The 14,334-nt window shown below is 48.0% G+C and overlaps 1 protein-coding gene across 1 annotated transcript; it reads left to right on the forward strand.

Annotated features, from left to right (window-relative positions):
• The first annotated feature begins 2,787 nt into the window (after positions 1-2,787).
• LOC131397660 (myeloid cell surface antigen CD33-like) lies at positions 2,788-13,067 on the forward strand. Its single transcript, XM_058530741.1, has 4 exons — positions 2,788-2,830; positions 2,894-3,274; positions 3,505-3,783; positions 12,997-13,067. The coding sequence occupies exons 1-4, from the start codon at positions 2,788-2,790 to the stop codon at positions 13,065-13,067; spliced, it is 774 nt and encodes a 257-aa protein (XP_058386724.1).
• Positions 13,068-14,334: the final 1,267 nt, after the last annotated feature.

Raw genomic sequence — 14,334 nt, forward strand, 5'->3', positions numbered from 1 at the left:
GTGGGACAGGTGAGAAGGGAAGTGGACTCACCTGAGAGGAGTGAGGAGCAAAGAAGCAGAGGGCAAGGAGGAGTGGGCTCTGGGGTCACAGTCAGTGTGGGGGGCCCAGGGGCTAAGTGGCTTCTGTCCCTGGAGCCCCCCCTTGGTCCTGCTGTCAGGATCCCATGAGGGTGTGTTTGGAGTTCATGGGACATACTGGGAGCCCTCAGAGGTGTCTGTAAAGTCTTTCCCACACTCCTGGGCTTGTTCCATCCCTTTGGGTACTCCAGCTCCGGCCCAGAGCCTAGGCTCCCTGAAGAAGCTCCTGAGACATCTTCTTGGAAAACTGTATGTGGATGAAGGGTCATGGGCAGGAGGAACCAGTGTCCCTGCATGTGACATCAGGAGCAATGTTAGCTGCAGAGCTCATTAGGTGGCTCAGTTACCACACTCTTCCCTAGAAGAGAAGGAGGAGGAAGATGAGGAGGGGGAGATGTGCTGGAGGAGTTCAGACTCAGATTTCCTTGGACCCTGGAGCTGAGAGGCTGAAGAGCTGACTGAGGAAAAGGCACTGACCGGGGGCTGCAGGGGGAGCTGCAGGGGCTCCCTGTCTGCTCACACCCGCGTCCTTGGCTCTGGGCCTGCTCTCTGGAGGAGAACAGACCTTCCAGCTCCCAGCGAGCACCTGTCCCATCCACCAGGCACATCTTCACTCCCTCCTCGGGTTCTCACAGCCCCGTACTCCCTGCTGGGTCACCCTTGACCACGCCAGGCTGTGAGTGTGTCTCTGCTCCCCACTCCTAGCCCTACTAGTGCTCCTCCAGGGTCAGCCTCACCCCAGCCCTGCCCCCCAGGACACTCTGCTCAACAGATGGGAGTAGGTGCCCAGGGGGCAGGAGCAGTGACAGGTTCAGCCAGCAGAGGAACCAGTCCCACCGGAGGCCCTGGGAGCCTGTCCTGTCTTGGGGAGAGGAGGGGAAGTATGGCCAGGGTGAAGTAAGGGCCCGCAGAGTTCAGAGCTGGTGTCCTGAGGAGCAGCAGAGGTTTTCTCTGGTTACCAAACCTTTCCCTTCCCTCTTCTCCTCCCATCCTCAGAGCGGCCCCATCCTGCAGACTGGCCACTGGCCAATGTGTGGACTGTGTCCATTGGGGGCCAGACCAGGCTGCATGGAGCACTTTACTTGCACAAACACATTGGGTCTTCTTGGCAACCCCATGCATTCGTTTGCTCCAGCTGCTCTAACAAAATACCACTGACGAGGTGGCATAAATAACAGAAATTCATTTTCTCACAGTTCTGGAAGCTGGAAATCTGACATCAAGGTGTTGGCAGGGCTGGGTCCTTCTGAGGCCTCTTTCCTTGACTTGCAGATGGTCTCCTTCTTTCTGTGTCTTCACTTCGTCTTCCCTCTGTGTCCTAATCTCCTCTTATAAAGACACCAGTCCTATTGGATTAGGGCCCACTGTAATGACTTCATTCAACTTAATTACCTCCTTAAAGGCCCTACCTCCAAGGACAGTCACCTTCAGAGGTACTGGGGGTTAGGGCTTCAACATATGAAACTCCAGGGCGACACAATTCAGCCCATAACACCCCGTGTGCATAGTCACCAGACTATGCACAGAGTTGGTAAGCCCCTTCCCAAGGCAGCACAGCAAGCATTAGGAAGCCAGACTCGAGCCCAGGGCCATCAGGCTGCAAACCTCATGCATCTGACAAGGACGGTCGAGACCTCAAATGAGGAAGCCCCAGAACACTGCTTCTTGCTGAGGGTGGGACTCCAACTGACCACTGAGGAATGGGCGGGGCCAGACCATTGAGCTGCAGGGTGGCCACACGTGCATCTGAGAAAATGCCCAGCTCAGTCCTCGTATTAGATTCTCCCTCACACGAGGGCTGAGAATTGGGATCCCTCCAGATGACAGATGAGAAACTTGAGGCTTGGAGGGGAGAAGGGCCAGACCCCTGACTCCAAAGTCAGGGCTTCCCCCTAAAGTCACACTGTGCTGTGATCTTGCTCTGAATGCCCGGCTCTGAGGCCTGGCCTGGGCAGTCAACACCAGGGATGCCTGGAGCAGGGGCTGTGAGCAGGTCAGGAATCCCGAAGACCACTCATAGGGGTCACATTGTGACCTGCTTGGAATCCTGATCCCGTCCACTCTGCCATTTCTACCCGGGAGCTCTACTTCTGGCTGCACATGGCAATCGGGTTCCTACAAGCCCCTGCCTGTGCCCCTACTATCACACACTGTGCCAACATGAGCTGGAAGGGCCGGGTTTTCTCTGCCTCCTCAGGTATTAGAGAAGTTCTCAAGGACACAGACAAAGCCTGTCCCATTGTCCCCTGTGACTCCACTCCCCTGGAAGGAGTAGATGCTCAAAATGCTGTTGTTATGTTCATTCATTCATTAATCACCACCTCCCTTCCCCATCTTTCTCGCCTTGAGGTTCCCTCCCCAGCCCCTCCTGAGTCCACAGCTGATGATATTGACCCTCCCAGCTTTCAAGAAGCTCTGATTTGCCTGGCAGTGCCTGCTCTCCTGGTGTGGACAGTGGTGCGGGAGGCACAAGTCATGGGGAGGGAGCTGGGAGCAGCAGGTCAAATCCACCTTGCTCTGGTGTGACCCTCAACGGGACCCCATCTGGAAAGTAGAACTGGTTATTCTACAAGGACGACGCCAGCTCCTACAGCGTGTGGGTGTCAAGTTCCTCTTCTGTGAGTTACGTTTCTGACCTCAGCCTGGGCTTCCTGCTGAGGCTTCCTCTCAGTTCTGTGACACCAAGGCCCCGTGGCTCTGACACCAGAGATGTCACTGCTGCTGCTGCTGCTGGTGCCTCTGGTGTGGACAGGTGAGTGGGTCAAGGGGGGAGGGAGTGGGGCACAGGCTGCAGCTGACTCTTGTTTCCCCACAGGGCCCCTAGCTCAGGATGAGAGTTTCTGGCTACAAGTGAAGTCTGTGACGGTGCAGGAGGGACTGTGCATCCATGTGCCCTGCACTGTCAACTACCCCCAGATCAATTACACTAACATTGACCCAGCTTACGGCTACTGGTTCCAAGAAATGGCAAATTCATCCCAGGATGCTCCTGTGGCCACAAACAACCCAAATAATAAAGTGGAAGAGGAGACCCAGGGCAGATTCCACCTCCTTGGGGACCTCCGGACCTACAACTGTTCCCTGGACATCACAGACACCAGGAGGAGGGACACGGGGAAATATTACTTTAGGGTGGAGAGAGGGTCTTTCGTGAAATTTAATTACAAAGAGAACCTACTTTCTGTGCATGTGACGGGTAAGGAATGGGGTCAAGGAGGGGACACATGGATGGGTTCTGAAGGCCCCCTGGCTGGGGCCGGGAGGGACCCTCCTGCTCCTCATCCTGGGAGGGACCCAGTGTGACTCAGGAGGACAGGATGCTGAGGTTGGCTGGAGAGGAGACACCTGGCCTGAGGCAGAGGTTGCTCTTAAGGTCACACTTGTGGTCCCCCCCTCCAGGCCTGTGTCTGTCTCTCTCCTCCTCAGCTCTGACACAGACACCTGACATCCACATCCAGGGGACCCTGGAATATGGCCATCCCAAGAACATTGCCTGTGCAGTGCCATGGGCCTGTGAGAGAGGGACATTCCCCACCTTCTCCTGGATCGGGGTCGCCCTCACCTCCCTGGGCCCCAAGACTCCCCACTCCTCAGTGCTCACCCTCACCCCGCGGCCCCAGGACCACGGCACCAACCTCACCTGTCGAGTGACCTTCCCGAGAGCTGGTGTGAGCACAGAGAGGACCATCCAGCTCAATGTGTCTTGTGAGTGCCAGGCCAGGACGGCCAGGTGTCTGAGGGCAGTGGGTGTTGGGGGGGGCAGGGCCTGGGATACTGGGTGCTGGGTCCTGCAAGCTGGCTCTGGGGAGGGAGGAAAGAAGACACCCGACTCCACTACCTTCCTATTTCTAACATTCTGGGGGAAAAGAGCCAACACCCACCTTCCTGCCACTGAAAAGGGAATAGTTATGTCTGTCTGTCCAGATGTGCCCCAGAACCTGACCATCAGTGTGGTCTGGAAAGAAGGCACAGGTAGGGCCCAACCTCTCCTCTCCCGGGGGTGTATTGGAAGAGGGGTCTGTCTCCTCCCTTCAGAGCAGAACTGGGGTTCAGAACTCAGATATGAGGAAGGCTCAGGCCAAGTCTGGGGACAGCAGAGGCAGCAAGTCTCCCACTCCATCGTTAGCTTAAAACCTGCCTCAGGGGGTTTTCACGGCCTGTTCCACGTCCAATCGTTATACTGTCACCAAATGCCAGGGACACATCCTCGTCCCAAATCCTCCCCCCATTCTTCTTAGGATCTGGACCCCACCTGTTCCTCCACCCTCCTTGCGTCATTTTAGTGTTAGTGTTTAAAATACTAACTAAGGCACATAAAGTGTGCCTTAATCTGCTCGGGCTGCCAATACGAAATACTCCAGGCTGGGTGGCTTAAACAACAACAATTTATTTCTCACAGTTCTGGAGGCTGGAAGTCCAAGATCACCCGCCATTGGGTTCCTGGTGAGGGCTCTCTTCCTGCCTTGTAGACAGCCACCTTCTGGCTGTGTCTTCACAGAACTAAGAAAGAGCCAGCCGTCTGGTGTCTCTTCTCATAATGGCACCAATGTCGTCATGAGAGCCCCGCTCGCAGGACCACATCTGACCCTAATCTCCCCCCAAAAGCCCATTCAGATACTTCCAAACACCTTCACACTAGGAGTTAGAGCTTAAACATATGAATTAGGGGGAAACACAATTCTGTCCCTGGCCAAATTTAGTACAAATAAAACAGCATTCAGAACCTTGTGTACCTCACTCTGTTATCTTCCCAAATACAAGCTATGCATAGACATTTAACCTATGCATATACATATACATTCAAACACACACACGCAAGTAAACATCATACTATACCCATTGCTCTGCATCTTTATTATTATTCTTAATAAACATTTCACATGGAGTAATTTTAGATTTATGTGCTACAGAGTTTCCATAATCCCTCACCCAGCTGCCTTCATCACTAAAATCTCACATCACCTCGGCACATTTGTCACAACTAAGGAAGTGACATGAGTATAATTCTGTGAACTAAACTTACCTTTTCCTCACACTCAGTGTCTCTTGGAGAGCCTTCTGAATCAGTACATAGGAAACCTTCTTCATTGTTGTTGATGACTCCATGGTTTTCTGATGGGATGTATATTATACTGTAAAGTAATTAATTGGTCCCCTATTGGTGGAAAACTATGGTGTTTCCAGTCTTCTGCTCAAATACTGCACCGAAGAACTTGTATGAACATTCCCCGTGTGTGTGTGTCTGTCAGATAATTTTCTAGAGAAGAAAGTCCTCGATCAAAGGGTATGTGTGAAATTTCTACAAATGTTGCCAAATCCCGCCGCATGAGATGGTTCTGTTTATACTCCCACCTGCAATGTGCCTCCTTCCCTGCGGAACATGTTCATACTTGCTGATATCCTAAGTGAATTCACTGTCATGTTAAGTTGCAGTATCATTTTGTGACTACGTTGAGATCTTTCATTTTGTTTAAGAAACATTTGTATTTCTTTGTGGACTTTTTCTTAATGGTTTGAAGAAGCTCTGTTCATTTTAAGGACATCAGCTGTGTGTTAGTTGAGAGGATTGGTTTCCAGTCTATTGATGGCTTTTTGACTTAGCATATGCTGATTTTTCCAGGGAACAACATGCATTTTTCTTCTGAGCTTCAAGTACTGATGTTGGCTTTGACTGTTTGGCAAGAACTAATTGTATCCATCTTTTCCCAAGTCTGAGTTCAGCGACTTCAAATTTGGTGCTCGAAATTGTCCAAGATGGGAGTATTGACACCAAGGAAATTGGCAAATGCTTACCAATCAGGACTCCCTGCCCCCCTCCCCCCGCTGTTGTTAAACATTTACTAGTAAACCGCTGGAGACATTTATCAATATTCTCTTTCATTCCTCTGACTTTCCCCACTCTAGTATGTTTTTCTCAATCTCCCATAATTTCTCCTACTAACCTCATATACAATGAGATATATAATGAGAGGCACTGCTTCTCCACATGCCAAAAGAGAAGCTGTCAAACAACTTGGTCTGGCATGTGGGGAAGGAAAACCAGAGTCACTTCAGTGCTTCGCTCCTCCCACACTGGCCTATTGGCTCACCTCAAGCAGAGCAAGCTTTTTGCACCTCAGAATCATTGCTCTACTGTCCCCTCTTCCTCACGTGCCTATATCAACCTGCTCTACTGCTGCTCATCCTTTTATCTCTGACTCTCATTTATTTATTTCACCCTGACTAGTGCGGACACTGCTGTGAGGATTTTGAGCACGTGGTCAGCTATCACTTGTGTATTCCTCTACTCTTTCAGCAGCTATCTTGTGCTTGTTGATTGTTCTGAGGGCTTGGGTAATACCTGTATTTTTATAAATATGTGTGTTGTAAATAGAAAATGTCCTCACTGTCAAAAACTTATATTTATTGCGGAGGTGGACGAAAATAATGGAAAAATAAGTAGTGAAAATATACAGGAAATGAGTGCTCTATAGGGAAATAAAATGAGAGAATCGGGAGGGATGTTCCGGGGCTGGAGTCTCTGAGAAAACAGCTGAAGGAGGTGAAGTGTTGGGATATGAGCCCTGAGAGAGCCTCACTGAGGTTGCTAGACAGATGGAGCAGCAACTGCTAGGGCTCTGAGGTTTGGGCATCCCTGATACGTTGGGGAAATCGCTAGCAGGACCGTGTTCCTAAAGCAGAATTCTGTGGGGGTGGGGAGGGGTTAATGGTGAGGAGGGAATGAGGACGGAGAGGCATGGAGGCTGCAAGTATCCAGGGTCCTGCAGTTCAGCATCATTACTTCTGTATTTTGAGAAGAGTGACAACGTCTGTGTGGGCCTCCTTTCCTCACAGGGAACACTTCACTTCTAAAACCAGTTGTCCGGAGTACTTCCCCACACCAAGAAATTCTCTCTGACGCAAGCTGGGTGTTCTACAATTTAAGTCAATTCTGACACTATCTACTTGCAGATAGCATCAGATTCCACAGGTAAGGGCTCAGTCCCACAAGACTGCCCCCACTCACCACATCAGACACCAGTCTCAAGTCGTCCAGGTTGTCATCTGTGTTTCTGACCAACTGGCTATAAATTGAAGGTTCCTCCCAGGATGGTTCAATTAATTGCTTGGGTTCAATTAGTTTCCTAGAGTGGCTCACAGAATTCAGGAAAACAATTTACTTACTGTGTACCACCTTGTTATGAAAGGATATGATAAAGGATACAGATGAACATCCAGATGAAGAGATGCGTAGGGCAAGGTATATGGGAAGGGGTAAAAATCTTCCGTGCCTTCTCCAGAGCACCATTCTCCAAGCACTTCCACGTGTTCCCCAACCCAGAAGTTCCCTGAAACTTGTACTTTTGGGATTTTCCTTGAGGCTTCATCATGTAAACATGATGAAGTAAAATAACTCCATTTCCAGCCTCTTTGTCCTTTTTGGAGGATACATGATGGAACTTAAAGTCCCAAGCATCTAATCATGCCTTGGTCTTTCTGGTCTTTCTAACCCCCATCCAGGAGACATCCAGAGTTGCCTTGTCAGAACAAAAGACATTCTTATCACCCGGGGAATTCCAAGGGATTTAGGAGCTCTGTGTTAGGAACCAGGGTCAAAGACCAAACATTCAAACAGGAATTGGGGGTAGATATATATCTATGTCTATATCAATGTCTATATCAATAGATATTTGTATAGATATTGATATTGATATAGATATATCCATATAGATATACATATTCTATTATTTCACAGAAATGATCTGACACACTCATTTTAATGAGATCACTCTAGATCCCGTGTTGAGAAATCCCACAGCAAGATAGGGTAGAAGAGAGAAGAGTAGATAAGGAAGACACTCAAATAGTGTAGGCAAGAGATGATGCAGACTGTATTAGTTTGCTGGGGCTACCTTAACAAGATACAATAGACTGGGTTGCTTAAACGACAAAAATTTATTTTTTCACAGTTCTGAAGGCTTGAACTCCAAGATCAAGGTGCCAGCTTGGTTGGTTTCTCCTGAAAACACTCTCCTTGGCTTACAGATGACTGCGTTCTCACTATATCCACAAATGGCATTTTCTTTGTGCACATGTACCCCTACTGTCTCTACTTATTTTAAGAACATCAGTCATTTTGGGCCCTACTCTAATTATCTCAGTTAAACTTAATTACGTCTTTAAAGGCATCTCCAAATACAGTCACATTAGGGGTTAGAGCTTGAACACATGAATTCGAGGAGACAAAATTGAGTCCAAAAGACAGATTCAGTCCAGGGTGACAATGATAAATCTGATGAGAAGAAGCTGGGTTCTGGATACATTTAGAAGGTATAGCCAACTGGGTTTGTTAATGGAGTGATAAATTACTTGTGGTATATGACCCAAGATAGCTCACTGCCTCTACCTCGTAGGTGTCATAGATGTCAAAGATGACTCCATAGATGTCCATAGACATTATAGATGTCATAGATATTTATAGATGTTGTAGCAGTATGTAGATATCACAGATGTCCATAGATATCCAAGATGACTCCATAGATGTCATAGATGTCCATAGATGTCATAGACATCCATATATGTCAAAGACAACTCCATGTAGGTCCATAGATAGCCATAGAGGTCATATATGTCCATAAATTGTCTCCAGTGTGGTATCCTTGAGCAACTTAAAGTACTGAACTGGCAATTCCTGAAATTGTCAGCTCTGCAGCAGTATATTTTCAAGAGGGACCCAAACTTGATTTTGGTTACTATAAGTTTGAGGTACCTCTGAGATGTCCAAGTGAAGATGACAAGTTGATGGCAAGAGTCAGGAGCTTAGGAGAGGGCCCCATGAGGGAGACAGAGGTTTGGGAGTCCTCCACATCAAGGCCCGATAGTGGATGAAACCACAAAGAAGAGAAGGGGCCCATGGACAGAGCCCTGGGACCCTCCAGCATTTAGAGTCAGGGAGATAAGGTTGAAACAGCAAGAAGACCGCTAAGGAAGGATAAATGGATAGAGTGTAGGGTTGTGTCCTGCTGGCCAAGGGGAAATGGAGCTTCAAATAGGAGAGAGTGCCCATTTGTTCCAAATGCTAATAAGTCCCACAGGATAGGGTCTAGGAAATGACAATTTAAATTTATCTAAGTGATATCACAGCTGATATTGACAAAAGCAGATCTAGTAGCCTGGTAGAGGCTGATATCCTGACTGGAGTCAGTTGAAGAGAGAATGGGAAGAGAGGAAGTGGAAAGACTGTTTTGAGCAATGTTGCAGTAAACGTAGAGCTAAGAAATGAGTCTGCAGTGGAAAATGGTCGTCCTCCTAAATCCCTTCTAAATTCCTGGTGAGAACACTGTCTTTTGTTAAATTCGGTGTCTCTTGGTGGGCTCCTGGATGAGGGATTTTCATCCCTGACTCCATTCTCCAGAGACTGGAGTGTGGCTGGGAATGCAGTTAATAATTGATCATGCCTACATGAGGAAGCCTCCATAAAAATCCAAAAAGTATGGAGTTTGGGAGCTTCCAAGTTAGTGAACACATGGAGGTCCTGAGAGGGTGGTGCTCCTGGAGAGAGCATGGAAGATCCATGCCCTTTCCCACTCACATTGCCCTATGCGTCTCTTCCATCTGATGTTCATCTGTATCCTTTTTATATCCTTTTATAATAAACTGCTACACAATAAATAAACTGCTTCCCTGAATTCTCTGGGCATCTTTAGCAAATTAATTGAACCCAAGCAAGGGGCTGTGGTGACCTCTGATTTGTAGCCACTTTGTCAGAAGCACAGGTGACAACCTGGACTTGAGATTGGCATCTGCATGGAGGGGAATCTTGTGGGACTGAGCCACAACCTGTAGATATGACGTTCTCTCCAAGTAGATAGTGCCAGAATTAAGTTCAATTGTAGGACACACAGCTGGTGTCACAGAAAATTGCTTCTTGTGGAGAAAAATAAACCTCACACGTCTGGTGTCAGAAGAGTTGTGAGTGTGATAGTAGATTGAGAGTAAAAGAGAGACACGCAGGAGGAGAAGTAGATTTTCATAAACACCTTCCTGCGTATCCAGTGTCCAACACGTAGGAATCCTCAGAGAGACCATGAGGAGCAGCTGTGTGACCTTTGGAAGTACCTAACCTGTCTAAGACTTACTTTCTTTCTCTGAAAAATAATAGTAATAATAGTTTTTTCAACCTTCTTCTGTGTGAGCGGTCAGTGGTTTGGAAAGCAACCGATAAGTGCTGTATATGTTGGATAACTGAATTAACGGGACCTTAAGAAACTTTTGATAATAGAATGGAAGAATGAATAAATGTTCCATCAGAATCAAATTCACTTCATGGACCCTCTCTGCCTCCTCCCTGCCCCACTCTTCCACAGCTCTGCTCTGAACCCCTTTGCTCTCCACCTGGTCACCAGCAGGAGTCCAAGTTAGACAGCCCCACCGACCCCACAAGCTCTGCAGGGACCACCTCCACCTTGGGTATGGAGCAGGAGTTGCATTGAGACTCCCTCAGCTTTAACAGGGTGGATTTACAGGAAGGCACCTACAGGACACAGTGAGGAAACAAGGGGATCGTCAGTAGCAGCTGGAGCGTCGGCGTCATCTACAGGAAGGGGGACGAAAAGGCTGATTCTTGGACACTTAACATCCCCATAGGCAATGGGTATATGAACTATTGCATGTGAGTTTCCTACTATACTGGAACTATTTTAGGCTTTGCAATCAGACATACGTGGGATCAAATCCATGCTCTTTATTTATTACGAGTATGACATCAGGCAATCCACTTTATCCTTCCTTGTCTCAGTTTCCTGGTTTGTGAAATGGGGGTAAGAAGCCCTACCTCACAGGGTTGCTGTGAGGATTAAATAAAAGTATATATGGAAAACATCCAGCAAAAGTCCCGGTACATTATGATAGTTTGATGCATCCTGGTTCCTTCTCTCTTGAGCAGAAAGGGCTTAGTGACATTTCACCCTGAGTCTGGGCGTGCTCTGTCCCAGACACCACATCAGCAACATGTCAGTTCACTCTCTACTCAAAGCCCTGCCAGGATCCCTGCCCTGACTTGGCCTCCAGCATATCTCTTTCCATTCCTGAATCTTCCCTTTCCCTTCTGCCTACTTCCTAATAGTCCTGCTTTAGGAAAAATCAAGTATTAACGTTCAGAAAATTTCCTGAAACTCAGAGCTGACGATAGTCAAAATACTTCTCTATTTCCTCACCTCAAAAGAATAATTTACACGATTCTCAACTTGACATTCTAAGTCAGGGGTCAGGAAACTTCTTTTTGGAAAGGGTGAGACAGCAAATATTTTTGGTTTGGTAAGCTGTATGGTCTCTGTTGCAACTATTAAACTCCATGTTTCTAGCACAAAAGCAGCCATACACAATCTACAAAGGAATTAACGTGGCTGTGGCCACGTGGGATGTGGCCACATCCCACGAGGCATCCCGTGGGATGTGGTTTTATGACATCTATTCTAGGTTGTTCTTCTCACCCTGTCTGCTTCTCCATCACCACCTCCAAAGGAATCAGTTCCTCAGGTCATTCTCTAAGTACCCACATGCTGATGAGCTCTTCACTGTCTCTGTGCACCCACGTCCCTCCTCCAGGAAGGTCTGTCACCATGTCATCATCCGGCTAACACTTTCTTATCGTTCAGAATGAGCTCGAAAATATATATCTGGGTTGAGAAGTTGGAGTGAAGCAGGACGTTTTAATCTTCCTCATGAAAACCTAATATTTTAATTTTAACAAAAATCAATTCAAACAAAAATAGCCCCAGAGTCACCAACAGGACCAATACCATGACAGGGATAAAGCATTATGCCATAGGTTCACAAAAGGATGGCGAAATAAACAAATGGGAGATTGTGGTGTGCTGTAAAACTTGTCTGATACCTCACACTCCTTCACTCTGCCCTATATCCAGAGGGAGAGTGAGTCAGACTTCTGTTTATGATGATGTCAGGGTGGGTCATATGGGTCAACCTGTCTGTTGAACACCTTAAAAGTTGATAATTAGACTTAGAATCCAGACAAAATGGCATTGACCCATTTTTCCCTCCTTCTCCCCTCTAGTCACACCTATAAACCCTGTAAATGGTGCAAAAGACAAACAAAGGAGAATTCTGGAAGTTGGTAGGAACAAGAAAAGCTGCTTTAGGACCCCAAGACTTGAGGAAAAATACAGAGACAGGGTGTCTCAGTCCCCCACCCTACAGAGAAAGGATACTCAGATTCACCATTTCCCAAATGATGACCAAGAATTAGAAGGCAGCAAGGAAGGCTCCTTCCTCTCCTGGATGGAGGGAGAGTCCCTCTGACAATAATAGGCGAGTCCAACACCACTGGCAAGAGCATCCATTGGAGCCAGAAATAAGTGTCCAGGAAGCACTTATCTTCCACATCAGGCCTGACGCTATCCTCTCCTGCCCCGAGGCACTGGGGCAGGTGGACAGAATGGGAGAAAGAGATCCAAGCATAGAGTCTGATACTCCTGACCCTGACACTCCCTTTTCTCCTTTTTCAAATATGAAGACTAGCCTCCCCACATTCACAGAAGTTTTTTTCTTTTTTAGCTTGGCATGAAGCAAATTATTTAAAGAAGCCATACAGAGGCCAGTAAACAGAAAACCTCAGCAATAACATTCCCTTGTACCCATAGCTCAGCCAGATGGGGCAGACAGACATTGTCCACAGGAGGGACAATGCCCCAGAGTGAACAGGAGAGGTGGGAAAAGGAGGAGAGACAGGAGACCAGCACCACCCACTCCTGATTGTCTGCTCCTCCCCTGGCTCCATCCAACCCCACCTCTTTGCCCTCCTGGCCCCAAACTGGGGCCTTAAGCCTCACCTCGGACCCTTTTGCAGAGCTGAGAGTTGCCTGAACTCCAAAACTAACACTGTTTCAGCACCTGATCCCCTGCCTGGGTCTCCCCAAGGGTCACAGTGCCTCCTGGTGGACGGAAACCTCTGGGTGGCCAACCATTTACCAGCCACCAGTGCAGAGTGAGAGGAGCCTGGGGAAGGATCTGGTCACATCCTAGGTCAATGATGCTGGTCAGGTGTATCCAGGACTTGCCAGGCTGCGCCACCATCCTCAGATTTGTATTACTCTACAAGTGTTAACTAGGGATTGAGTGCTGTCCTGACGTGAGGGCTGTTTAGCCAGAGGCGGCCCCAGTAATTAGATGGAACTACAAAGTCAGTCTTAGGGCGTCATTGATAAGAACACATTAGCCATTCAAAGAGAGGGTCACTGTAGTATTATACAGCTGTTGGAAGACCTTACGAGAAATAAACATTCCTTTTAATTTTGTAGCTTTCCCCCTCCCCAGCCTGAACAACTGCAGGAGTGCGTTCTGTCTTTCTCCATCTGAGCTGATTTTCACTTTATGTTTGGCACAGGTTTTTCCTCTTTCCGGGTTTTCTCACATTTCTGTCTGGAGCCTTCTGGTTTCTTGCTAGGTGGTCTCAACCACTCCAGGGCTCCCACCCCAACTCTGCCCAGACACTTCCTGCGGTTACTACCTCAGGCTGTCCTGAGCCCCAGAGTTGTGAAGTGGCAGGAAATCTGGGTCCTGATAGAGCTGGAAACAGAAACTGCACACCCTCCCGACATTGCCTTATATATGCCCCTCTGTCCATCCTCACCCTGCTCAGGAGTTCCCTCTTGGGGCTGGCTTTCTCCTCCCCTATGGCCTCTCCAGGATCTGCTACATCAGGCGATCCGAGTCCTCCCCAGGTAACCCCTTATCTGAGTCCCCCGAACACCAGAACATTGTTCACCAGTCCTCACCCTCAGAGCCAGAATTCTACAGCTCTCTGACCTCGCTCCTGTTTTTCCTGGCAGGGTCAGGGGCCTCTGAAAAGGAGGGATGAGAAAAACTTGAGCTCCTTTGCCCTCCTGGACAAGGGAAGATCCTGGATACAGGACCTCGAAAGGAAGGGCCAGACACAGATTCACCATGATCATTGTCTCCCAAACCTCTCTCCCCACCCCAAACCCACCTCTGCGCATCAGGGAAGTACTTTGATAAATTGGTCTTGCCCCAATACAGAAAAAAACAAACTTGTTCATCTCTCACTTCTGGTCTCCCAAACTATTCCCTATATTTGTGAATGAGTAGATGGATGGAGAGGAATGATATGCATATGTCTTTACCAAAATTAAAGCAATACTTTATGCAAGATTCTGCTACTTGTGTATTTACCTGTATGTAGACTTGGGAAGCCTGTCATTTGGCACATATCCATCACCCACTATGTAATTTATCATC

Source organism: Diceros bicornis, chromosome 34 (genome assembly GCF_020826845.1).
Source record: "Diceros bicornis minor isolate mBicDic1 chromosome 34, mDicBic1.mat.cur, whole genome shotgun sequence".
Classification (NCBI taxonomy): domain Eukaryota; kingdom Metazoa; phylum Chordata; class Mammalia; order Perissodactyla; family Rhinocerotidae; genus Diceros; species Diceros bicornis.